Source organism: Tigriopus californicus, chromosome 11 (genome assembly GCF_007210705.1).
Source record: "Tigriopus californicus strain San Diego chromosome 11, Tcal_SD_v2.1, whole genome shotgun sequence".
In the NCBI taxonomy this organism is placed as follows: Eukaryota; Metazoa; Arthropoda; class Copepoda; order Harpacticoida; family Harpacticidae; genus Tigriopus; species Tigriopus californicus.
The window spans coordinates 6,931,266-6,957,730 of NC_081450.1; the positions used below are offsets into that span (position 1 = coordinate 6,931,266).

A 26,465-nucleotide genomic window follows, 5' to 3' on the forward strand; every position below is an offset into this window, starting at 1 on the left:
TAGAGGGAAGAAAGAAAAAAGAGACACAGAGACACAGAGACCCACCAGGGATTATTCCCAAATATTGGGAAAGCACAGGACAAAAAATGCAGACATTATCTGCGGCTCAAAAGGAAATTTGCCTCAGACCTCCAAGGAAACCTAACCCCCTTAGGATCTAGCATCCCTAGCTGTTCTGATAAATGTTCCATTGTTCCGCAACTTCATCAGAGGCAGCGAACCGCATTCAAAAATACCCAAAACCCCACCAATGGGATCTTGTGTTTGCCGACTTGGTTTTTGTCATCAAAACCAGATCTTTTTTCCATTTTCCTAGGGGAAATCTCCTTATTAAAAGTTTTGCTGACATTTCGCTTTTCAACGAGTCATTTCAATCCAAACTGAGGACCAGTACTTGTGCCTACCGTATAAACGAACTCTGCTCTTCCTTTCCCTTTGCTTTTACTGGTTCTTCTACTTCTTCTACATTTCCCTCGCTTGTTTCTTCCTCCATCCACCCAAGAGACCTCCTCGGGATCTTCCTTCTTGAACGTCACTGGTACTGTTTCTATTCCTGCCGCCAGTTGAGCTAATCGAGAGGCTAAAAAAAAAAGTATTTTTCCCCAATCTGGTCGTAACATTGCTAGGCACTTAAACTGTCATCTGCACTCAATTAAGAAGTAAAATCAAAGAGAGGCTCCAGTCAAAAATTCCCCTCATGAATCAAATGAAAGTCCTCAAGAAAGCAGAAGAGGAGAGGGAAAAGAAAACTTTCCAACAAACTAGAGTAGAAAAGCCGATTTCCACTTTCTATCGAAAAATGTCAGACCACTTTTCCATTCTTTGAATCCTTTTAGCTATTAGATAGCGTGAAAGCATAGCTAGCTAATCAGGGGTGACCAAATTGTTTCGCATAAAATTTTAAGCCTGCCCCATTGATTCCCTACGAATGGTCCCAAAGGCTCTTGAACTTATGGAACGATGTCTAAGTGCGAAGACTAGATAGAAAACACATGCTGAGTCATCTTCCGACCATTCATGGGACCTCCAGATTGTTGTCCCTGGAATTGAGGATCTACGTTACCGTCATCTCAAAAAGAATACATCTATTCATGCTTGTGTCCTTTTTTCCCCACCTCCCATTGCGACACGGCAACGTGGACACAGGCTCAGCAGAGTTACCCGCCGCTTCACCGGGATCAGCACAACATGGGGTGTTCCTTCTGCAGATTCGTGAAAGACGGTGAAAGTGGAAAATGACCCTGTTCACATTCACTCGGTTCGGATAGGAAAGCAACGATGACGTTCTTGGGGATATTGAGTCTCACTGGGTGATTGAATTTGCGCGAATGGCCTCATTATTCATGTTATGCCATCAACTTTTATGGATAAAAGAGACTCTTTGAAGATCATCTTCAAGGGGTGGAACAACACAAGAGGGACTGCGACGGGCAATTTCTGATGGAACCGACGCATATTATCTAGAGCTTCTTCTCTCTCACTTTACTAGTACTTGGAGCATACGCGAATGGGAATAAACTATAATATGCAGGATGCTCTCCAAATAGGTTTGGTTGTTGTTAGGGTGTGTGTGTGTGTGAGTGCGTGCGTGCGTGCGTGCGTGGGTGGATGTTTGGGTAGTTGGGAATGTGGGTGGACGTTTTTGGTCCAATATTTCGTTCGGGAGGTTGAAGGGGGAGAGCAGAAACAAGAAACTGAAGGAAAGAGGGAGGGAAATCGAATTGCCAGTCGTAAAAACTGAATAAACATGATGATGGAAATTGGTTCACTACCATGGGAGGAACCGACAGTAAAAATGGAGCATTTCCCCACTTTGGGTTTAGTCAGTCTGGTGTGCCCTCAGTTCCTGTTGGTTACGACCCAAAAGGCTCATAAAATGCAAAGCCTCACGACACTCCAAAAACTGCTTCATCGCCGAAGCATTCAAAAGAATCCTTGAAGCTGTTTTTAGCCGTCGGTATTTCCTTCCCTTAAACACTAAGATACTCATAAAAAAGAACATATTTTATCGATGCAAAATTCACACTTGAATCAGTTACCATTTCAGGGATTGCCCAAAAGAGGTCTTTTGGATGGGAATTACGATTTTCACAGTGGTAATACGACTTCCCCATTGAGTGCATAATGACTCCAACTCTACAAAGCATAGAATCCACAATTACGAATCTCCTCCCATGGGTATTCAAATAATATGTGGACGGCAATATGTTGTATGTCTCGAATATGCTTGTAATTTTATCCCCTAGCAAGAAATGTGAATATCGTTAGATTTTGAACAAATCGTGCGGAAGGAGTTTCCATTCGGTATACCTACAATCGCAAGAAAACACGTGTACATTGAAGTTTCATAATTTGTTTTTCCAGATCGTCGGGCCATTTTGATCGTGTTGAGCGATGCTACCGATCATCATCATTGTTGAAATGCCCAAGGGCTGCCATCACAATCAGGACAATCCCACCTATCACAATCGCTCCAAAACACAACAGATATGCCACTGTTTTGCAATCCAGTATGGCCTCAGGATTTGGGTTCTCTTGGTCCTTAGCGTGAATCATAGGAGCGTTCCCGTGCATCCCGGTCATCTCGTATTGGATATCATACGTGGGTGTGTTCACGTCCCCCGGTAGATGGAGCGAGTCACGGTCGGATGGCACGCCTCCATGTGCAAATATACTGGCCGGCTGGTTGTACAGTGCCCGCACATCCTCTTCGGACTCGTCCAAGGTATGCTGATGCCGCAGTAATTGGCCATGGTTTGAGTCTCGTTTGTGGTGATGATGTTGGTTGTGATTATCGTGGCGATAGGTGGTGTGACTACCCCCAGAAGAGGTGCCTGCCAGGTTGGCTGTAAACATGTTCAATTGGAATGCTTGGGAATTTATGGACCACCAACAAAACTCAGGTCCATCGGAACTTTTCTTTTACTCCAAACTAGAACGAATTGATGGAACTCAAGTCGCGAAGAAAGAAGCGTAATCCAGAATAACTTCAAAGCCTCTTGTTAGCAAACATTTCGTGGTCAAACAATGTCACAGCACTTTTTATCCCACTCATTCCCGATCACTTTCTTCTCGTTGTTGTCCATGGCTTCATGGGATAAGATGAAGGTAACTTTTGCAGGACACCGAGACCGGTTACACCACCATTTACATGTGACTGCGGTGCGCTCCGGTCTGTTGGGTGTGTGCAGGCAACGAAGAAGTCTGAGTAAAACACCACTTACGTTTCCAGCCCAGTTTGCATTCAATGAGGAAAGGCAATAATACGTCTTAAGAAAGCTTCATCCAAACCCACATTCCTGAGCTCCTATGGACAATTCAATGAGTGTTCAAGTGGGTAAAGGGCTGACTATAGTATCAGGGCGACCAAGTAGTAGTCCATATGATAGAGTTGGTCCCTTTGAAGCCAAAGTGACCTTTTTTTGTTCCAATTGTGCCGTTGGGTGTTTTGATTGACTGCACAAAGAGAGAGAAAGAGAAAGAGTGAGAGAGAGAGAGAGGATGAAGTTTGTTTAAAATGTGGGATTTAAACGAGTCCCGGCAGGCCAAGCCAACATCCTAATCAAAACACTCTCACTTTTCCAAATTGGGACCAGGGCTAACAAGGCTGGGACACCACTTTAGCACAATTAATTGATCCTTGGGACACCAAGCAGTTATTCATCGGTTGTTTCTGCATTTCTGTTTCTCTCTTTAAGCTGTTTTCTCGGTCAATATATTTGCAGAGCACAAGAAGATTGAGACACTTGGAGAAGGATCGTGGAGGATCATTTCGAGCATAAAGGAACGAACAACGAGGAGTTCACTTTTGCACCTTTTCCTGTTGGCTTCAATAATAACACAACGCCTCGAGTATCATCCATCCTTGGCCTCCGTTGAGTGAGGCTGCTTTTATCCTAGTTAGTGTTTCACAACTTGGCCCAAACCCAGAACTAACACGCCAAGAACGTTGAGCAAACGAGCGATCGGATAGATCCCATGTTGTCCCCCCCCCTTTCCCCAAGGCCCGAACCGGAAAGCTACCTTCTTCAGGGAATTCAAATTGTTGACTGCATTCGCAAGGCTGTCCCACAAACGATCACAGGGTGAGGATGGGCCTGATGCGTGGGCTTGCAATGTGATCCAAGCATGAAGTCCATGACCGATGATGAGCCTGTAGGGTGGGAAATTCATTACGATTGTGTATTTTTTTCTAAGCATTCGGGTCGGACGAGCACAACGAGCAAGCGTGGTGATCGATTGACACTAGAAGTACTGATCTTCGTACGTACATATACGTAAATGAAGGTGTCCCATAATTGGCTAGTTTTGCAAACGCAGGCAGATCATTCTTGCCGGGGAGGGAAAATGATAGGCTCTCTTTCTTAACCTGTGGAAGAGTAGAAACATGATGGGCCGATACTTTTCTGCAAGTGGTCCAAACCCATGCACGCGTTTCCTTAATTTACCATTGCTTAGCGTTCGGAAACGAGGGAATGCTTGTAGAATGTTTTTTTGGAATATTTCCAGACTAGACAGATATCCCAAATTCTTGGCATTCAATTAGAGGACCCAACTTCGTTCAAAATTTGCTAATTGGGTAAGTAGAGCAAGTCTGTCACACTGGAAATCTTCAGAAAAGGGATCGCCAAGTTGACACGTTGAAATTTTGGACAGAAACCTGCCAATAACTCCCGGGATCCCGTCAATCAAAACGAGTGAATGTTCAACTCCGTTCGAATTCGAATCACAAAACTTGTGCTTGCTTGGCTTGAACTTCTTGATTCATGGAGAATTTAGGTAGCACTCAGTTTGTGTGCTTTTATTTTACTCGCTGGCTTCTTGAATTCAAATAAATGAGGGTCTGTATTGATGGCATTCCAAGCAAGTCGTCCTTCCATCCTCCATCCATCTTGTGTGACTGGATAATGTACCGAGAAAACAAAAACGAGCCCTAAATCGGCCCTCAAGAATGGTGTGTTGTGTGGCTTCTTAACAAATTGCTTTTCGCACCAGATTATCGAGACCATAATGAAGCATTGAGTCTGCCTAATGAAGCTCCTGTCTCAAAATGGAATTAAAATGCACGGCCAAGGAATCTATATCTACGTACGTACTGTATGTAAGAGCTCGGTGGTCGATCGCTTTTTAGGTTGCAATTCTCCAACGATCGAACAAGCCACATCAGTTCGACCCGGTGGGTCGGTTATTCACCTTGGTGTTGGCGCTCATATCATTCTCCTTGCATTTTACAGGGCATTGGAAAACAAAAGGCGCCATTCCAGACCGATTGATGGAAGGATGGACCCCGAGAACGATACCACCTCGGGCATCAAAATTGACTCCTAGCTTCACGGGGCCCTCGATTCATTCTTAGAGAGGTGATTCAATATTTTGGCCATTGAATACAAAATTGGATCTAAACCGACCATGTCAGCTAGTGCTTGTGCACCTAGTGGCACATATCTAAGAATTAGTGCGTCAAGTAGATGACGGGACTAAAAGTATGCTTGATACTCTCTCTACCTCAGGTGGATTACGAGAACCCTGTTGGATTCAATTAAATTCTAAGTGGCCTTCATTCTTACTGCTTTCGTTTTTAGTCTTTAGAGTTGCGGTTGTGTCGCTTGCAAGCCAATGAAAAATGAAGTATATAATTATTGTACTGTACTCCACATTGAATTTTGGTAATATGTTGTGTGACAACTATATTTTGACATTACGACAAGAGCAAGAGCCTCTTAACAACATTGATATGTCTTATCTCATTGAGGAAAGAATGTAAAGCAACAATTTGCGTCATGAATGAATGTACGTAAATACTACTTGAATCTTGAGTATAAAGTAAGCTTTTAGATTTACAACGTTTATGACTGTTTTTCGTACTAAATAATTGAAGCATGTTTCCAACACAATACTTGCAATACATTATGTTCAGTGCGAAAACAAATTGCAAAAACACACAGTATTGTTTCCCGATGGTTGAAATGCCCAATTAAGCTTCAACAGAAAAAGTCTAAGAAGCACTTCTGATTTTTTCTAGTTCACAAAGGAATAAGGGACAGTAATCATTATTTTGAATAGTGTAACGATAAGTCAAAATTGAAAATTATATGCCTAAACATCCATCAAGGATTACCGTTTTTGATAAGCTATTTCAAGGACCTGAGACAGATACTTTAGCCAATGAATTGAAATTAGATGATAATATTTTAATTTGTTGGAGAGTGAAATGAGTGGAAGTGGTTCAGACTTCAGATTTAGCCCAAAAAAGGCACCAAGACATTAAATAACGATAGTTTTTGACTCTAAAAATCGAATTACTTTTTTCAATGTTTTTTACATACTGTCGAATTAGGCCAAAAAACAGTTCTTTACAGAAGGAACATGTAACAGAATATGAAGAAGAAAAGCAATATTTTTCAGAGAGTGTATAGCTTTAAAAGGAACCAGTTAATCGAAAAAGAATAAAAACAAATCGACCGTTTTTCATCTATTTTTAGTAAAGACTTCAGTCATAGACTAAGTCTGACAAGCCATCTCCTCCTTGCATTTTCATAAAAGTTCAATTCAATGCCAAATTTGCGGTTTCATTGAAAGCACAAAATAAGTATTCTTCATGCAATGCTCATGTGCTTAGATGACACTGAAAAAACAACATCAAGTGTCTGTACATTTGATTTCACATAAACTTAGTGCATTACAAAGCTAATTGAGTGAAAATGGAATCACATAAACTCACATATCATCGACTGATGAAAATGCTATGAACGAATTCATATAGATCAACTACCTGAAGTGGAAGCGCAAACGCACTTGTATTATCCATGAAATAGCTTTTTAAACGCTATTCTTCTTCGAGTGTTTTTAGACATGCAAGTTCTTACTTTGACATATTCTAATATCATATCATATTAAGCAATCCAAGTTCATCTCATGACTTTGTGAGCTAGACGTTTGTTGGAAAATTCAATTGAAACTGGATGAGGCATCTTGCAACCACTTGTGCTCTATCTAATTTCTGGCCACGGCCATATTGTTTCTTCAGGTCGAAAGACGTTGTTGTCACACAACATGCTCTCTCGTTTCCATTTGAAGCGAACTATCCACCTGAATTGAAATGGTCATTATATGTCAATAAAAGTTCATTCTCGACAAAGTTGTTTTATAAACAGGTATAAGCCTGGTAAAAATCCCTCTGTTTCGACTGATTAAAGTTTACCGTCCCCCATTTGGAAATATTTGCTTTGCTTAGGATAGCAACATGCTCGGCTGAAATCAGACATTCAGGTTGAAACATAAAGTGCGTAACTAATATGACAAAGAATTCGATTGATAGAATACGAAGTCTATATCAAAAGCAGTAAGAATTCTGTTCTTGCAAATTCATTGATTTACTTCCGCTAAATTAGCCAAAGTATGGTACTTTTTGCTGCCTTCCAAATATGGCAGAAGTATCGTTAATAACTAAGCTAGTATTTCAGTCACCGATAGTTTATTGATGTTTGTTCCTGATTAATGAACTCGAATACCTTTTTTTACGAAATAAAAAACAAATTATCTTCTATTCCGTGATATTGAAACATTTTCTTCTTACCATGAGTGCTCTGTTAAAGCTGTATGTCTCTATTGGTGTTGTTAATATATCATTTAATTATCATACCACTTCAAAGCATCACCTTTGACATTTAATGTTAATTGCTCGTAACCAACTTTGGGGAATAGACATTTGATATATATTTCTCAATTTTAGTCCCATACTCCATTTCGACAATCGTATATTTTGATTTCGTAGTTAAGCTAATGATGTTTCTCCCAAGAACTATAGAATAACACCCTAGTTATGAACGAATCACTCAATGTATGGCATCCTTAAACCGAAAGGGAATGTAATCATCACCAGAGCTGTCCAAATAGTACAATGTAAATTGACAAAAAAACGAATGCAATTTAAAATGCAACACAGGGTAAAAAATGGAAGCGTAAAAGGCGAAAAATGCAGATATTTTCAGCTCTATTTCATCGCAATTTGCTTTTTGTAACAAAATCATAAGCAGAATGGTCACGGAGCAAAAAATCACGGTAAGCAAAAATGCAAAAGGATACACAAATTGTTTCTGCAAGCACTCAACTCAACTATATGAATATAGCAAGCTTGATTTCATACCTAAAGGGTACCAAGCTGCCCCGGCTAAAAAGGTTAAGGGACATATTCAGAGACACTGAAAATGTAATTCGAACAAAAGGAACTTGTGTAATGGTGAAGTTTTAATTGATTTTCCTCCAGAACATATCAAAGCATAGATGCTCAAGTGATGCATCTTCCATGTTGAACCAACAAGAAATTCTTTCTCTTTTATTTGATATATTATATATATCACATATATTAGGAAAAGGCAAAGTATTAACAGCAATCTATTAGCAAAAGCTGAAGATATATAATTTTGAATGGTTGAATGAATGGCGTGAAAAAGTGAAATATTCAAGCCGTTTGAAAAAAAAAATAGCAGCAGTAGCAAAAAATATGGAGTGGCTAAATAAGGACAAATTGTTTCTTCAAAAAAAAATTGGAAAATGAATTGTTTAAAAACCTTTACTTTTGGAGCGATCATGGCCAAAAATGCAAGAAAGCTAAATCCCAGAATGATGCAAATAGTGAAAAACGATGAGAGAAAATGAAACCATTTGCATATTTTGGACAGCCCTGCTAATCATCCGGCATATTTTACGTTTATTTATGATTGTTGTTTCATGGCAAAATTCTACAAGTAAAATCTAATTAAAGCCAACCGAATTCGAGTTTCTTGCTAATTTTCGGATTTTCGAAGTCTACCATTTTTTGGTTCCTGTTTAAAGGCAGTTTATCTTAACATGCACGATCAACAGAGGGCAGTTTATCTACAACGCAAACAAAAAAAAATATAGAGGGACAAAAATATCAGACATTTCGTTGGATTGACGTGATTGACCGACCGTCTAAGACGTTTAACACATTCGATATTGGTCTATTCACAGATTTCTAGAGAAGGGAAAACTTTGTATGGCCGGAACCATTCACTTTAATCGAAATTAACACTTCATAAGATCATAAGGTCTTGTCAAATCGGTCAATTTGGGCTCAAATCAAGCTTTAGCTAATTAGGAGATGTGATGAAAGTTATGAAACAATCAATCACCACAAAAAAATTTGAATATTCGGCCCACTCGTGTCCAAATAAATAAGCTTTAAAACGAACTTTGAAATGAATCACTTTCCCAGAAAATGAGAAGACTAATTTGCCTTTAATCAAGAAGATCTAAGTTTCTTGTTCTTTTACTAAATTTCAAATAGAACAATGGCTCAGAGTTGCTCTGACTAGAGAACAGGCCGCTTTGGCGGGATGTCCGTTCTCTAGTACAGTCCACAAAAAAAACCTTGAACGACAGGCACAGATGGCCGGATTTGAAGGGTATGAGTCATTCTTGAAAACTCGGAGCAAACGTCAAACGCCCCAGTTTCAGATTTTGAAGGCTGATTCCAAGCCCGTGGGACACAAGCACCATGCAGCCCCGTAAAACTATTGCTCTATCGAAACAGAATCTCAATTCAGTCCAGAGCCTTTGTCAAGTTTCATCCCACCAACTTTTCCTCGCTGTCTTATAGGTCTGGACCTCCATTTGGCCACCCTGGACTGATGTTGCCAGTGGGCCTAGGAGGACCCACCTATGCCGGCAGCGGGCCGAATTTTTGCTGCGTAAATTATTATAGTTTCAGGCTGTCTGGCACGATTGGCCGTGGAGTCAACGTCAAAGCACAAAGCATGTACCAAGAGAATGGGATGCGAGCCAGCCGGCCAGACTAGCTCTTTAAGCGGATGGGTGATACAGTGAAATCCGGATATAGGAGTCTTAAGAAAAATTAACTCAAAAGGGCTCTTATTTCCTGATTGTCCCTTCAAACCCACTCTGCTTTGTCTGGTGGAACATGATACAGTAGTGATGATTGATGACTCTTGTGAATGTAATAAGCAACATCAACCCTTAAACATAGTGTCCTTTATTTATAATTGAAGAAATGCGTATTTTTCTTACCGTTTGGCCAGTTTGGCTTGAAATACAATATTGTTCGATCAATTTCTTGAAATGTCTGACAATCCAAGAAGTTTTCATGATAAAACCACCAAGGATATTCAAGATCTCGATTTTTTTTCTTTGACTCTTTTTTAGAGAATAACTCAAATTTGTAGAAAAAAAAGAATACTTTTTCGCAAAAAAGATTACTGACTCCGGATATTGCACCTTGGATTGGTTCTTGTAACCGAAATGATTTATAAACTAAAACTACTGCTTGAATAAAAATAATGCTTATATTACCGAAGTGCCTATAACGATATTTCATTGCATCTGAATAACTAGCTGCTAAGGTGTGGTTTCTGATGGCAGAGGCACTGCATACAGTAATAGTTGTCAAAGTCTACCGATTAAGCTGAGTTAGGGGCCCCCAAAACAAAGCTTAATATTACTATCATCACTGTTCTTGGCTGGGTTTTCAATGATTCAAGTGTCGACAGAGCAAAAATTGGAGAATTCAGCAGTGAATCAAAGCAAATCCTGACCAATCCTATTCTTATCATAGTATTAGTATTACCATTTAGAATTTGTCATTGAGCCTGGCCAGTCCGTTGGTGGTTGGGATTATATTGCTGTCGAGATGGCTGCCGCATCCTCGTCCAACAATGCTCGGCTGGACGAGACCCGTCGCCAGGTGGACGAGGTCCAGAACATCATGAAGGCCAACGTGGACAAGGTCCTGGAGCGCGATGGCAAATTGGGCCAACTCGAGGAGAGGGCGGATCGCCTCCAAGAAGGCACGGAACAGTTCCATCGCTCGGCCGTGCGAATCAAACGCAAGCAGTTCTGGGAGAACATGAAGATGAAGATCATCATCGGCGTGGTCATCGGCGTCGTTGTCATCATGTTGCTCGTCTGGATGTTCTATTAGGTCCCTCCCTCCATGCACGCCTGCAACACAACGCTGAGATTGAATCTGGACCAATTTTGTGAACAACTAAGATATTCCATTTGGAGCCATCCACTTTTGGTTGGCCATCTTACCCCGTTGAACCAATGTGTATTTGAATAAGAGTGCGGAAAATAATAGTGAAGATCGATGGTTGTTCTCCTCTATGTAGAAGTTAGAATATACTTTATGGTGGTTTCAATTGCTCCGCCCACTTGACTGAGTGCGAGGCCCAACAGGGTGTTCAACTGTTTATGCTTTGGTAATTGTCTGGCCCAGAATGCTTATCATTCATTAGCTATCCCAAACATGCATGGACCGTCCGATTTTTTGGACCGGAAGCCGAATCCAATGCATTGTTAGTAAGCGTAGATCGGACACATGGATCCACCCATGGGATGGGGTGTTGGGGCCATTGGTTTGGCCCTCGTTTCTCGTACCATGTTCCACGTGCTGGAAGGTTGGGAACAACACCCAAGGAAGGCCAACCGAGGAACCCACCAACAGTGGCTCTGAGCTTACCCTCTCTCTCTTTCTCTCTTTCTCTCTTTCTCGTCCGTCCGTCCAAGAAGAGTGAAAGAAAGAAAGAAAAAAGAAACTTCGTAACTAATCCAACAATACGAAGAATTTTGGCCAATATTAGCCCGGTATTCTTCTTGTTCTTTGTTTTTCAGTGGAAACAATTCAAACTATCTTCCTCATTGTTGTTGTCCTCGTCGTTGTCGTCGAGGCCGGCTTATTAGCGGCCTCCATCCTCCAAACACGGCAAAGGAGTATACCAGTACTAAGAAGGAAGCCAAGAAGGGAAAGAAGAAAGAGATTGCTTAGTCTGCTAGCTAGGGTCTCTTTTTCTTTTTTCTTGTCTTTTTTCTTCTTCTTCCTTCCTTCCTTTGTGAACGGAAAATTGGCCTATGACTTGGCATTCGCTGCTTAGCTTCATTCCCGCTGGTCCCTCGTCGGACTCTTATTTGTAACAAGGAACAATTCCTGGCTCAAGAATGTTCAATAGGAATTTGTTCTCTCCTTCCGTTTGATACTCTAAAACTTTGAGATGGGCGTTCTGTTTTCATAGAAACGGGCTATGTTTCTTTGCCAGCCCTCACCCAACGTTGCGACATGGTTAGTGGTAAAAAAGATTCTAATTTGTCACACCCGGCTTACGTTTGGATTGAGCTAGAGAGCATAATCGGGCGGACAATGAAAACAGATCGAACCACCACCCCACTCGCGCAAGGTCTACCCACAGATGGCGTTGTAAACAGAGTCTTTGGTTGGAACTTGTAACATTGAAATATTCCAACTACCTACTTGGTTATGGAACATGTAAACTAATAATTGCGCCTAATTTAATGTGTTTAATTGCATTAAGCTATTAAGAAGGCAACAACTTTAAGCCAGCATCCTTTAACAGCAATTAAGTCAGCATCACGTAAATTTGTTTTGCCGGTTCTAAATTCTCCCCATCACTCTTCAACCTCTGGGTTATTCCTAGCCTTGCTATCGAAGATTGGCGACAATTTTCGAGGAAATTCCCTGGACCTTGGGCAGAAAGTGTCGGTCGTTGACGACTCCATCAGTTGAGACGGGTTACCGCTGTGACTCTCCGGATGAGCCTGAACCCGTCAGATTGTGTTGGTCAAAGCAAAGTGATGCAAGGGAAGTTTGCAACTCAACAGGGGTCACTCAGGAATAACGTTTTGGCGGGACTCATTGTTTTGTTTAGAATCTTGTTGATTATTTTATGTGCACTTCTTATTATAATGCCTTCGTTGTTTTTCAATTGTGATGTAGGGCAATAATATTCTGGACATTTCAGATTGCCCTACCTCCCGGCCTACTCCATCAAACCAGACACGCCTTTGGACACACACGCCCCTTCGTAAGAAAATAACATTCGACTCGGAGAATGTAAATCATAAACAAAAGAAGATGCGTGTTGATCATTTACCATTCCCCGGGAAAACTATACTTGTTCTAAATTGAGACGTCCTATTTAAATTGTTCATAGGAGCTTTAAAGACCCAATGTCACATGATAATACACGTGGTTTTGATCATGATGTAGAATAATAATAATCATAGACCTAAGTCGATTGGAAGTCAAGGCTTAACGGAAAGAGCAATCTTGGGAGAGGTGTCTGAATGAAATGGCGAGTAATGTTAACGATATTAACACATCAAATCGGACTTTCTGCCAGTTTACCTATCCTCTGAGAACGTTTTGTGAAGGATATAGTGAGATGGATGTAGTAAAAGTCATACCAATCCCTGCCTTTGAGTTCCAGTCGTTCAGTCTTCCCCTTGTCTGTCTGTTCTATGCCCCCGGTATAATCTCGAGTTCCTCCCAGAACAAAGACAATCCAAGTGCGAATCCAGTGGTGCTGGCCAATGATGGATGATCATTCCCTCGATCGATTGGGATCCAAGGATGAGACTAAAATCCAATCCAGGCTCAATTTCATCCATCTGAATTAGTCTAATTAAATTGGGGGCTTCATTCCATCGATCTCGGGGTCTGGCAATTAGGTATGGCTCATCCCCATTACTGGCGTTATCAAAACCATTCAAAGCCATACTATGCTTTACGTATCAACCTAACCCACCCATGTCCGTCCTCCCGTTTGTCCATTCGAGTCTGTGCTGGAGACTGCACATAGTAAATCTGACATGTATGATGACCTCTTTTCTCCGGTTCATTTTCTTCACCTTGAAGGTCAACAAAGGCCTTTTTTGGGAGCTTTGAGGTCCACTCTGAGTGCATGCATGCCTTCGAATTCATAGTGTTGAGCCGCCAAACAACAGAACTATGGACCCACAGGACGCTTACCCATATGCATAAATAAACAAATGCATCTACATGAGTGTCAAATATCATTAGTGTGCATGTACAAACTGTATTTGGTTCGAGTAATGGTCGGTTCTGTCTCAAAAACTGATCGGGAAAATGCATTTTCTTGGGAAGGAGTGCCATGGACAGTAACCGAATTTCCCTCTCGCAGGGAAATCTCATCGAGTGTTTACTCACTTTTCTGACATCTTCGGGACATGTACATAGATTTGACTGTTGAACGGAAATATTGAGTTATCAAAGAGGGTCAAGGAAGGAGTTGATGAACTCTGATTCCACATCGATATGAGTATTAGCAATTTGGTACGCATTGACCTTGGCCATCCAGTCCAAGTGAGTGCTGCGTTTCCGCGCGCACCCATCCTATCTTCCTATCTTTTTGGATAAGATCGAGACGGAACTATCGACTTTCTCGTTCTCGACGACGACAAAGTCGACAACTACCCACGACGGAGACAAGTATTTTTTGCACAATTTCATTATGTGATCTTCTTGTGGGTCCCTCTCCTCCCCATCGTGCTCATCTCTTTTTTTTCTTCTTCTTCTTCTTCGTTTTGTCCTTCTTCGAGCCCAAAACAAAACAAAGGCTCCCGGATGGGCGGTTGGGCGGTTGGGCGGTTGGGCGAACTGGTGGACGGGCCGACGGACAGAAGGACGGACGCCGTGGGACGACGAGGGAAAAAATGAGAAAAGATGAGATGAGATTTCCCCGTGAGAGGAATATTATTTTAAGGCACCTCGTCTCAACTCGTTGTACAGGGAGGGAACAGGGGGACCCAAGATGATCCCAAGGAGATTGCCAACTTTAAGCAGCATCCTTCTCATAACATAAACAACCTGGTCTGAAATGGCTTACAATCAAATCATAAATGAACCCAACCTAACGGTCAAGAGAAGCCAACCTGGGCGGCGCCAGCCAGGTGAAACCTCCCTGGTCAAGTTGCCCCATGATAAAAGCCCGGACTTGGAATGCTAATTGAGATGAAACATTTGACTTGTGTGAGTTGCAAGTTTAATCTTCACAAATTGTAAAATGCACGTATTGCTTGGCTATATCTTGTGAAAAAGCGACGGCCATATATGTACTCTGTTGGTCTCTGGGCGATCCATTTGGAACCCATGATAGGAGGTGAGTAGGAAAAGGAGGAAGGTGGCCATCTTCTCATTAACAATCTGGCCGGGATCATCAGACAAAAGATCATTTCTTTCATTTGGAACTCATTTTCCCTCTTATCACCACTAGCTTCATCGTCATCATCATCGTCATCATCATCATCATCACCGTCGTCGTCGTCCGCTCAAAATGGAACAATACCAAGAGGAAATGGGATTCCTAGAAAAAAATAATGAACGAATTTATACGAACGTAATAGGGAACAAGATATCCACTTCAGACCAAAAGTATGGATATCAAAGTCACAACGTTGGAAATAGTGCAGAAGAGAGCCAATCCGTTTTCTTCAAAGGTCGAATAGAACAGCTTTGTGGATCAATTGAGAGCCTTGAAAGACAGATTTCGTTTCATCCAATGCTCTTTGATATCTCGATAGGATTCATCATCCTCAGTAAATGGGGGTTTATTGCACCCAAAAAATCGAATCGGCCGCTTGTTCCTCCGAGTCAACGAAAATCTCGACCAAATTCAATCTTTCAGGGCTGCAGTTTGCCTCAAGTTTAAGAGCAAACGGCACCGGAATTAAAGAAGCTCCGAGTCTGAATTGCATTTTCAGCCAGAGAAAGAGAGAGAGTCGTTTCGAATCGCCTCGCGAGTTCGTTGCTCGAGTATTATCACATTAGGCAAATGTGATGGGGCCAAATCATTATGAAGATGAATAATAATAATACGCCCGGGAGGTGGAAAACCTCTCGTTTCTCATTTGAAGGGCCCTCGATTCGGAAATCCAATTCATTTAATCACAGGGCCAAAGCACGAAGATTGCCTGTTTCGAATGAGGTCGATGGAATCAATTTGAATATCCCTGGCGCATCGCCTGGAGAAAATTGAAAATGAGGGAGTCCGATAGGATGGCCCACATGATTTCCATATCACGAAACATTCCTTTGTCTCACACGCAGGATGGCCATTATGATGTCGATCATCACCATTATCATCCCCAAGACGGTCTCCTAGTAGCCCAAATATCCAAATATTCCACCCTAGAAGCCCATTTTATGAGTAAAAGATGAACATTCGAATTTAAAGGGCCTCGGTGCATACGTTGGTACTCATACATGCATACCGCCGTAGACTTCTTGTCAGCTTTTAAGGCAACCAAGTCGATGACTACCATATGTGTACGGGAAAGTGCTTTCTTCCCAAGATGAGCTCTTTGCCATTTCAGAGATAGATAGATGGATAGACGAATGGAAATGTGGTACTAGTGGTGGTGGTGGTGGTGGTGCTGGAGGATGTGCTCAATTGAGTTAGGGCCATGGTCGTGTTTTGCTTCGCCGTGTTTTCTCCAATTTCCATCTCGATATCATTCTGGGAATGACGAATGAACGTGTCTTTCGGGATATGGAGGAGAGAGACTATGTACGTACTAGTAGTCTGAGCAGTGAGCAGTGAGATGGAAAGATGGTGTTGATCTGAATTTCAAATCATTCTCCGTTCACTCAGAACAAGGAGATGATTGCACGCAAGGCGTTGTTTCTATTCCATCCTCGCTCCTTTCGATATTCTGGCATAAACTCGCTCAAAATGCTCACAAACACGGTCATTTGTTCGATTCCAAAAGCTAGTTCATGACGAACCAGTCATAACAAGCAACCCAATAATCCTGAATTTACTAGCTCGATTCAGCCAAAATCAGTTTTAATGAGTGCATTTTTTTCCTCATAACAACTAGTAGTTAAGGGAGCTAACTACCATTGATGCCACATCCACGTTTTGATGCTGAACCCGCCGATAAACTGTTGAAACCGTCAATTTCGACATTTTCGTAATTTCCCGTCAGTTGTTTACAAAACATACATTTGCCACGAAATAACCATTTCTATGGAATTTGCCTCTTGAATTCATAACTGACCAATAACAAAAAAAAAATATTTTTTGGGTGATGTTTTCAAGAGCATACAGGAGCTTTGTCCCAACCCAGGATTTAGGGTCAATTGTATTGACCTTAGAGGCTTAATGAGCGTTTTGAGAGCACCTTCAAGCCCTCGAGAATCCAGGCTAGTTAAAACAATGAAGTCCACTTATCTTCTTTCTCGGGCTCCTTCATTGCTTAATTTGCTTCCCTCTGATATTCGTAGGGAATACGTAGGCCTTGATGATCCAGTAGTAGGATTTAATTCAGACTAGGAAATGAACTACTTTCTCGTCTTGAACTGCTGGGATTCCAGTCCCAGTTGCGCTAAGGAAGTCCGCAAAAAATGTTTTTGGATGGTGTTAAAAATGATGCTGCATCCAACACAGAAAATTTGGGAAATAGTGAATTTTTTTTTCCCCGAGTTTTTGGGCATTTTCTCTCATTTTCAGGCAATCCGTTCGAAGAGATAATGTAAATGATACAATTCATTTTCAACAAACCGAAAAAAAGAACTTGTGGTACTTAGCAAGTTCCCAAAACATAACCGATACTGTTTGAGTAGTTTATACAATAATAGATTGCACGCAGCCTCTTATTACTGCACAAAAATTTTGTGCGTGCTGCTTACGCATTTTAAATTCTTCTAATGCGTGTATGGATTGCTATAGAAAAAAAATGTCAGTTAGGTAAACATGAGTGTGGTTAAGTTATTTGGTCCCATGGCTTCTCATTTATCAACTACTCTCCACTATTCCCAAAATCAAACTCAGTTAGTAAGTCAAAGATTTCTTGTCACGCAAACAAGTCGAGGTGGCGAGATCCGACGAGTGTCCTTTTTGGTAGTCTCAAGCTGAAACCGAATGGTCAGCCTCCAAAGCAGTCCACAAAAAGTCGGGTTGAATTGGCCTAGTCAAGCTATTTTAGAGGTCTTGCTGTTATTTTAGAGAACTGCTGCTGTAACAGTGATAGAAACTCAGATTGGGTTAGTTTGACTGTATCAGTACACGGCCTCCATGATGAGTAGGATGTCTAAAAACCTGGATAAACGTTATTCTCCACCGAATTATTTTTAAGTTTGTAGCCAAATGTTAAAAGGCTTCGATAGAGACTTTAAGGGTTATTAATATCGCGTTAGGTTAGATTAGGTTAGGTTAGGTTTAAAAAAATGGCACCGCCAACTAATCGGTGGAGAATAACGTTTACCAAAAACCTGACACACCTAATACTCTTACCTTGTGGATTGTTCTCTCCGTCTCGGTCACTTTGTCCTCACAAGATGAAGTAGGCAGCAATGATCAAGCTACACAACTTCGCGGGTAACAAGTAGGTAATGAAGGCAATAAAGTAAATTATCTGCATGAAAACAACACGAGGAAGGACACCAACCAGCTCCATCTTGTTGTTCATGTCTAGACTCAGGCTCAGCCGCGTCGGCGTGACAACTATCGCGGCGGAAAATGGAAACCAGGGTCGAAAAAAAGTCTTTATTGCGAGAATGTCTCATTGGATCCGTTATTTTTTTGCAATATGTACAATTCAGCATGATTGAGTCTTGTCCCATTATGGGTTCAAGGAGCGCCATTCGAGGCGATGATCCACTAGTAAAGGGAGAGGGGGGAGACCTGGGATCGAATCCATGAACCCGAGCTTAGCTCGGTAGTGCGATAAACAACTGCTCTACAACCATCCAGAAGTGTTCTTGTGTTCTTGTGGTATTATTTTTTGCTGACTTCATTACCGCTAATGGGAATAAAATTCCCAGCACTTCAATAGATTTTCATACATTGTTTGATCGACCAACGAATTAGAGTTGGCAGATTTGGCTAGCCCTTGAGTATAAGGTTGATCAGGAATTTTAGTCAAATACTTGTCCTAGTCTGACTTAGGTCCTGCTACTGGATCAACAAGGCCTACATACTCCCTACGAATATTTAAGGGTAACAAATCAAACAATGAAAGAGACAGAGAAAGGCGGGGAATCTTAAGAAAATCAAGTTACAGAATGAAAACTGTATCTGATGCCACCACTCCCTAACTCCTTAACTGATATTCAACAAAGACCTAGAAGACAAGAATATGACTCCTTTAATTATCAGCTGTCTGATGATGACAGCATAAATTTTGGGAGGTCACTGGGGTACTTTTCAAAACGGTAGAGGTACGAAAAAAACAGATACTATGCGCAATATTCGTCAAAACGCTTTTCTAAGGTTTCAAAAAGTATTTTGTAAGAAAATTCTGGCGTAGGAAAATTAAGTCCAAAAGCAGTTTTTTCTACTGAAAAGTATTTTTACGGCATGTTAATGAATGTAACTGACATTGTATATTATTGCAATGCTGCAGGAACCATTCCGTTCATGAACAAATGAATTGGAACGCTTGTTGAACCCCTTGACCAAGAACTATTAAGCCTCACAAGTAAGAGTAACCTCTCAAAATTTGATGGTGACGCCATCTCCCTTTCCTCTTCAATGTCCCAATTGTGCTAGTTTGCCGGTATTTTCAAAAAGCACAAAAAAAAACTTTCAAGTTCCGGGAAGATGACACAAGGAAATTAGAAGTAGGAGAAACGATGAGAAAGGAAAAAGGGGATGGAATAAATTGTTTCAAAAAGTGCAACCGGTTGCAAAGATGGCAAAAACCGATATTTAAAGAGTAATTTGACCCGTTTCTCCTAAACAATAGTCCAAAATACCAACACTTGATGAAGACTTTTCTTTTCCAGCAAAGTGAAATACTTTTCAAGACCCTGGTCTTTATGAGGAAAATGATAATATCTGGTCATTTTCAAAGGGCGAATGTGAGCCATGATTTAGTTAAAAGTTAAATTTGCAATTCAACCACAATTTAAGGAGGTTGGTTATCAAACTTACATTTTTGAACGATTTAGGATGAGCCAACTTTTGACACGTAAAACTGGGATTCTGACCTTAGTTATAGGAATCAAGGGAAAACGAAGAATTTTGTCTTTGTAGAGTCTACTAAGAAGAGAGCAAAGCTCGTTCTTAGATGGCGCTCCGGTAACCATTCATTGAGATTTCAACATGTATGGGATCTCTGATGCAGTGATGCTATTCTATAGCAGCATTTTCTATTTAGCTCATAAATGAGACCATCTGAGGACTATCACAGTCCTCCAAGACAGAAACCAAGATAGGTAAGTCAATAAGATAGAAAATAATGACCGAAATTGCAATTGCAGCTAACGTTTCTGTCTGAAGCCTTATTGTCGGATACAAGGTTTTGAAAGCCTTTCTTTCAGTTATGGAAAATGTTCTATTAAACAGAGGGCGTGAGGATTTTGACTTCTTTCGAATTCCCATCAAGAGCCTTTTTAAATGTAATGCCTGAGAGAAATATGTGCTGCATTACAATGAAATGGTATATGATATCTATGATACATTTTCCTTCTTTAGAAATTAGGTTTGCCAAGATGAAAGTGAAAACGGGCTGTGATAAAAAGACGATCAAATCAATACTCAATAAAAAAACATCTATCAAGCTGATTTGTTTCAAGCGTTCTAGAGGGCGCTTTAACGAGAGCACAGGTATTCTCAGGTACCGCACAGGTGGATAATGAAAGTGCCTAACGCCATCTCACGCGAGTCGAAAGAAAATGAAAACTTTTGCAAACAAATTGTACAGAATAATAAGCTTCGTTTGTTCCCTTAATTTTTTTATGTATCCAAACCATTAACACCAAGGACAGGAAGACTGGCACCCCAAAAGTAGACTTGACACGATTTTTTTCACACTCACTTTTTATGCAATGCTCTTTGGCCTCATTTCTCACCCAAAGCCACGTAGAGTTGTTGTATATTCGTTTCCACGGCACAAACGCACAAAAAATGGGTCTGTTCTCCTCACCGAGAACCAAATGGCACTACCAGCAGGGAACAAAAAACCGCTTATACTCGTCGCCCTCGGAGAAAAAGTGGTGCCCAAGTTTCCATGCATACACAGTGTATGCATACGTGCATACGTAAATGAGGTCGACGGCCTCGCAGAGGAGCCCAAAGCCGAGGAATATGCATGAGATGCTTTCTTCCGAGAAGGCGAACCAACAACCGTCCTCACCAAGCTAGCTTGTATGGGAGGAAATAAGAAGATGAGGAGGACGAAGAGGGCGCCAACGGCCTGCCTAGGCCATTTGTTAAGGTTGGGAGGTTGGAACGATAGAAGCTTGAAGGCTTTAAGGCCAAGGAAAAAAAAATGAGTCATCTAGGTACTACTGAAGGTCTTGACCAAAATCAACTTCCTCTCGCTCTTAATTGGAGCTTCATTCCCTAAAAACACTTCCTTGTTGAACTAGAATGGTTCAAATTTAAAAGTGAGCAATGTTGGCCCAAATCTGACTCCCAATCCTTCATTGGTTGGTACGCTTGAAATAAAATCTCTTTTGAATTCTAAATTCTGGGCGGGGACTCCTCGATTTCGAGAGCTCTCTCGCAGCTCGCTCAAGGCGAATATGAAAACGAGCTTGGTTTTGAATTTGAAAGCGTGATCTCTGGCTGGCTGGGGAGGATGATGGAAGAGACAGGGTGTGGGGGGAGCCTTCCCCCCCCCCCTTTTCAAAGCAGTGAACCAACAGACCCCCGACGTGTATATTCTTGCATGGAAGGAAGACAGAAAAAGAGAGCCCCAAGCCTCCTGCCAGGGATTGTGGAACAACGGGAAGGGCAAGCCTTCCTCTGTTCCTCTCTTTGGAGGACGACGAGGCCAGGCACATACGTAGAAGAGAACGGGAACGAGAACGAGAGGAAGGAACGAAGTTGCTCCCTTTCTTTTCTGCCTCTCTTTCTCTCTCACACATACATTTCCATATTCAAAGGGGGAAAGAGCGACGACGAGGAAGAAGTAGTTGGTGTAGTGGGAAGAAGGGAAGGAGGAAAGAGGAAGGAAAGAATTTTATTGAAGACAGGAAAGGCAGACAACAGTCTCGGGGCCATATGCCGGCTAGAGCCTGTGATGGTGGTGTTGGTGGGTCTGGACGACGTCGTCCTCGTTCTCCTCGGCGATTCGTGTTTTTTGATCTTTTCAAAGCTTTAAGCGCCGCCCTTCTTTTGAATATTCCAACCCTGATTTCGGCTCGATCCACTGAAACTGAAAGCAGCCTTTTTCAACTCTCCGCACTGTACCCACGAGCATTCCCATGCAGAACTCGCTCCAAGTCATCGATTGAGCCACAGGGAACAGCCCACTTTTGTGTGGATGGGATGGAGATTTTGGATGAAGGATTTCGAAAGGACGATTTCGAATGGAAGAGCTCTGATCGTGTGGACATTTTGTGTGAGATTCCAGATCCGCCCGGGTAGTGAGTCGCCCATCATTTGAAGACGGGTCTTTTGGAGCGAGAGTGAGAGAAAAGTAAAATGCATGCTAGAATTGTTCTTTTGATCCCTCCTTTGACACCAAGTGGAAATGAGCGTTCCACGACGAAATGCGGAACAAAAAGTGTAATGAGCAAAAAGTAGAAGATGAGGAATTGCTACTATTTCTACTACTACTACAACTACTACTACTACTACTATTACTATGATGTGCAAGACGAGGACGAAAGAGAAGAAAAAGACGACGAGGCCGACGACGAAACATTCTTCTGTATTACTTCTTCGATCCTCTTACCTCTCTCTTCACGTACCTCCCTCCATCCATGAACTGGGTATGAGGCATTACCTTATCTGTGCGTATTTCTCTTTATTCTTCAAGATTCCATGTCTGAGCAAGAAAACGATGAGAAACGAAGTAAGGCTGTTGCCTGGGTCGTCCTTCTTCCAATCTGGGACAGGAAGAGGATATACGTACCTACAGTTCGTATGAAAGAACGAACGAATAGTGGTAGTGTTCTTGTTGTTGGTGGAGCCGACTGACACTCAAAGAGAGGAACAAGAACAACAAGTAAGAAGATCTCTATTCAGCAGACAGTGAAATTGGAATTCATACACACAAGCATTGCCTAGGCCACAGGGTCTGTATCGGGCCCATATCTGATGAACTAGCTAGCTCGAATTCGACACGTCATGCGCCTACTTTCGTTACTGTTGTTTTTTTGCCCCTTCCAACTTATTTATCCCCAGTCTTGGTCATCACTAATTGAGCTTAGTTTTGCTTTTTGCCCAATTTATGCCAATTCAGGACGAGGTTAGGACCCTCCTACACCCGCCTAATGGACAACAGAGCCACTTGTACGGACAGACGAACGGACGTGTGCTCTACCTGCTTCAGTCGCGGAAACGTGAGAAAGCATAAAGTGAAAACCCTCGAAAAATCCTCCTCATTTTGCCATGTCCAACCAACAGGCCACAACAGACTCGTAGCACTACCAGTCATACTACGTCTGTCCTTACCCGGAGGTGCTTTTCTTCGAGTAGTCCCCTTTTGTCTGCCGTCTTGTCTGAACTTTCCATCCTCCTCAAAACTACTTCCTCTACTATTACTGCTACTACTAGTACTACCACTACTACTACCACTACTACTACTACTACTACCTACTACTATCATCACCACTAGCGCCACGATCATCATCATCATCGTCGACATCAACAAGCATCCACAGAAGTCGTCCACGGTCGTCGGGAACATGACTGAACACCGTGGCTACTAATTAAGAAGTCACACAAAGAGAAAGAAAGATGTAAGGAAAGAAGGAAGGAAGGCCAGGAACCGAGAGGGAAACAGAAGGCGCAAGCATGCGAGTCTACCAATTCCCTAGGTTTCTATGCTCTGGTTCTTACTTCGGATACTTTATGATGATACGTAAACTCTATGATAGATGTGACTTTCAACGAAAAACTCAAGAGGTATTTCCCAAAATATACCTTCATACTGTATTTTTTTCATTCCCAAGGTCGTATCATTCACGTTTTAGATTAACCATCATATCACTAATCAGATCAATCACTAATTTGTAAGCCTTTTTTGAGTACTAGCATTGAATACCCTACTGGAGCCGGTTCTCACATCATTTGTTTGGGATGCACCGTCCCTTTTAAAGAGGACGAGGGTCAGATGAAAAATACACGAACGAAACGAGACCATAATTGTGGAGCCCCACTTTCACCATGTTCCTGCCTACCTATGGCTAGACATTGGAGAAGCTTCACCCTATCTGCCACTACATTAAGAACAAGTTAAGTACAAACGTATCCTACCGTTCCTTAGTATGTTGTCCCCAAACCCGAGTTGAATGGTCCACGGTCGCCTTGGTTAAATTCTGCCCTCGTTAAGTATCACTAATCAACATTTTGTTCAAATGTGTCCATTTACGACACGTGTTCCTCCCCAACTTTAATCTGGATGAGAAACAACTCTGCCACACCAGATGAGAATGCTGACTTATGTAATAGATTCCGTACATGTTGTGATCAGCAACTCTTTATTAATATAACACCCAATGAAATCAATACTAAATTCTAGCACAAAATATCAATAGCAGCTTTCACACCATTCCGGTGTTCAGCATTTACTTTCGTGAATTAACACTCCTGAGTGATATTTGCAAGTGGAGATGGTAACCATAGCTTGAACCCGAGGGGTAACATATGGAACCCGTTCCCGAAACCGGTCCTGGGCCCCGCCTGCCCAAGTCGGAAGTCAAGCGAAAGTCGGAACTAAGGGCTTGAAAAAAGTTTTAAGCACTGATTCCAACAACATGGTTAATGGCTGGCGCCTGGGTTGGTGGGGCCGGAAAACAAGATTTGTGGCCCGAACAATTTGGATGGAGCCAGAATAAGCAATTATGAGCCGCTCTCTACAACAACAATAAACGAAGGAAAAACTTGTGAAGAAATGGGACCAATTGGTGGCAATTAATTAATTTCTTCTTGGTCTTCTGGCACGGGCTCGGCAATGAGCCTGTGAAAGATGGGACGGACGCACATCCCGACGCCGACGCCGACGCCAAACACGAACTCTTGTCGCCAATTATGATGGGATGCACAAGATGCTAAAATATCTTGAGCTCACACACCATGAGCGAATGATCCTAATGAGATGGCCTCATTTGTCAAGCGAGTGAATCTCCTTAGTCACGCTACACATTGCTCCACAATAATAGACGGGAAATCAAATGCAACATCAATACCGTTCACATTTTGCCATCTTGTCTGCCTAGATTTGATTGTGAACGACTTCGTTCAAAACCTTACAAATCTCATCAAGTTTTCAGAGAGATTCCCATGAATTCCGCTTTTTGTTGTTTAAATCGATCTGTTGAGCCACGAGTTTCTCATTTTACCCCTCGTTTCAGGGGTAAGTCATTATCAAGGACCATGGAGCATATTTATGATGGAACATTCTGTGCTCTCTGGCATGAATGGCTGACGTAGCCTACGGACAGCGCGTACCTCTGCCGAGATATAGTATATGAAGTATGTACATTCTGTACATACATGTATAAGTGCGGCCAGTCAGTCGCTCGGTCAGTCAATGTGGTAGTTAGTTCCACTTCAAATATTTGAAATCATTAGCCAAAACGCGGGGTGTGTATGAGCACTTGCCTCTCAGCCAGGAAATTGAAATGTTCGGCCGAGAGAAAAAAAGAACCTGGAACAAAATTGTCCTTTTCGAATATTTTCCCTACACTTTAGCTTCGGGTCTTGCTCCATTTTGCATTTGCCAAATGTTTCTCCAGAGGCAGTTTTGCTTGCAAACAGACTTGAAGCGAACAAGATTCTTGCCAAATTGTTTTTCGTTCCACTTTGTAAGAGAGATTCCAAATATGACATGAAAGGCAATTCTCCATCGTTCTTAACATAAAACGTTCATGGACGGAAAGTGTGGTAACCAGTCTTGGTAAAAAAAAAACTCATTATGCAAATCAAATCCCCTGGATACGGGGCTCTTTGGCGCACATAATACCCAAAAGAGGCTCCAATCCCATTATTCAATTGATGAGTTACATGACTTCGACACTTCTCTCGAAATCAATGTCCTCCCACTCCTCCAACTAGCTTGAGCTAGCTGAATCCAGCTGGCTTCCTGCCGTCTGTTCTGAAGGTACCACACTATTTTGGGTTCTGAAAATGGAGTTTATGTGCATACATACGCTGCTCAGTAATCAGCGAGTGCATGGCCATCCGTACGTAGCCCGACGTGGGCGAATACATCAGGGCACATAACTTCCACGAACGAAGCAGACGAGAGAAGAAGAATGGGTTTCTCCTCCGTCGACGGATTCCCGACCGAGGTTTAAATGGGCTTCTGAGTACGTCGCCTCGGAGTGAAAAAAATACAACAACACTCGGGGCAGGGTCGTCCCGAGAACGGTTAATACGAACGTAAATGTATTCTGTCTGGCCAGGTTCAATTAAGGATAAAAGCTGGTTTTTTTTTCCTCCTCAAAGCTGTCGGTCATAGTCTATTAGAAAGGTTTTTTGCGTCCGCCGTGAATGATATGCATATTTAGATAATTTGCATGGTTCGCATCTGCAGGCGATGCAGCGTTGCCCTGAAATCGGAATCGTTCCCAAATTCTGCTTTCTGTCGAGTTTTTGACGTCAGTCTTGGATCTCCGTTGTGCCTGTTCAGTGGTCGGTCGGTTGGATGGATGGGATGTGAGCGGCGAACATTGGAAAGTCAGAGAGTCAGAGGGAATCGCCAGCCCTAGG

At 42.0% G+C, this 26,465-nt stretch overlaps 1 protein-coding gene and 1 long non-coding RNA gene across 2 annotated transcripts; one reads left to right on the forward strand and one right to left on the reverse strand.

Annotated features, from left to right (window-relative positions):
• The first annotated feature begins 10,493 nt into the window (after positions 1-10,493).
• Positions 10,494-11,129, forward strand: LOC131890009 (vesicle-associated membrane protein 2-like). The gene has a single exon (XM_059239263.1). The coding sequence runs from the start codon at positions 10,670-10,672 to the stop codon at positions 10,958-10,960; it is 291 nt and encodes a 96-aa protein (XP_059095246.1). The 5' UTR covers positions 10,494-10,669; the 3' UTR covers positions 10,961-11,129.
• Positions 11,130-14,820: 3,691 nt separating this feature from the next.
• Positions 14,821-24,816, reverse strand: LOC131890982 (uncharacterized). The gene is made up of 2 exons (XR_009374365.1): positions 24,009-24,816; positions 14,821-15,158 (listed from the first exon to the last, which is right to left on the reverse strand). It is a non-coding gene; the product is annotated as an uncharacterized LOC131890982 (long non-coding RNA).
• Positions 24,817-26,465: the final 1,649 nt, after the last annotated feature.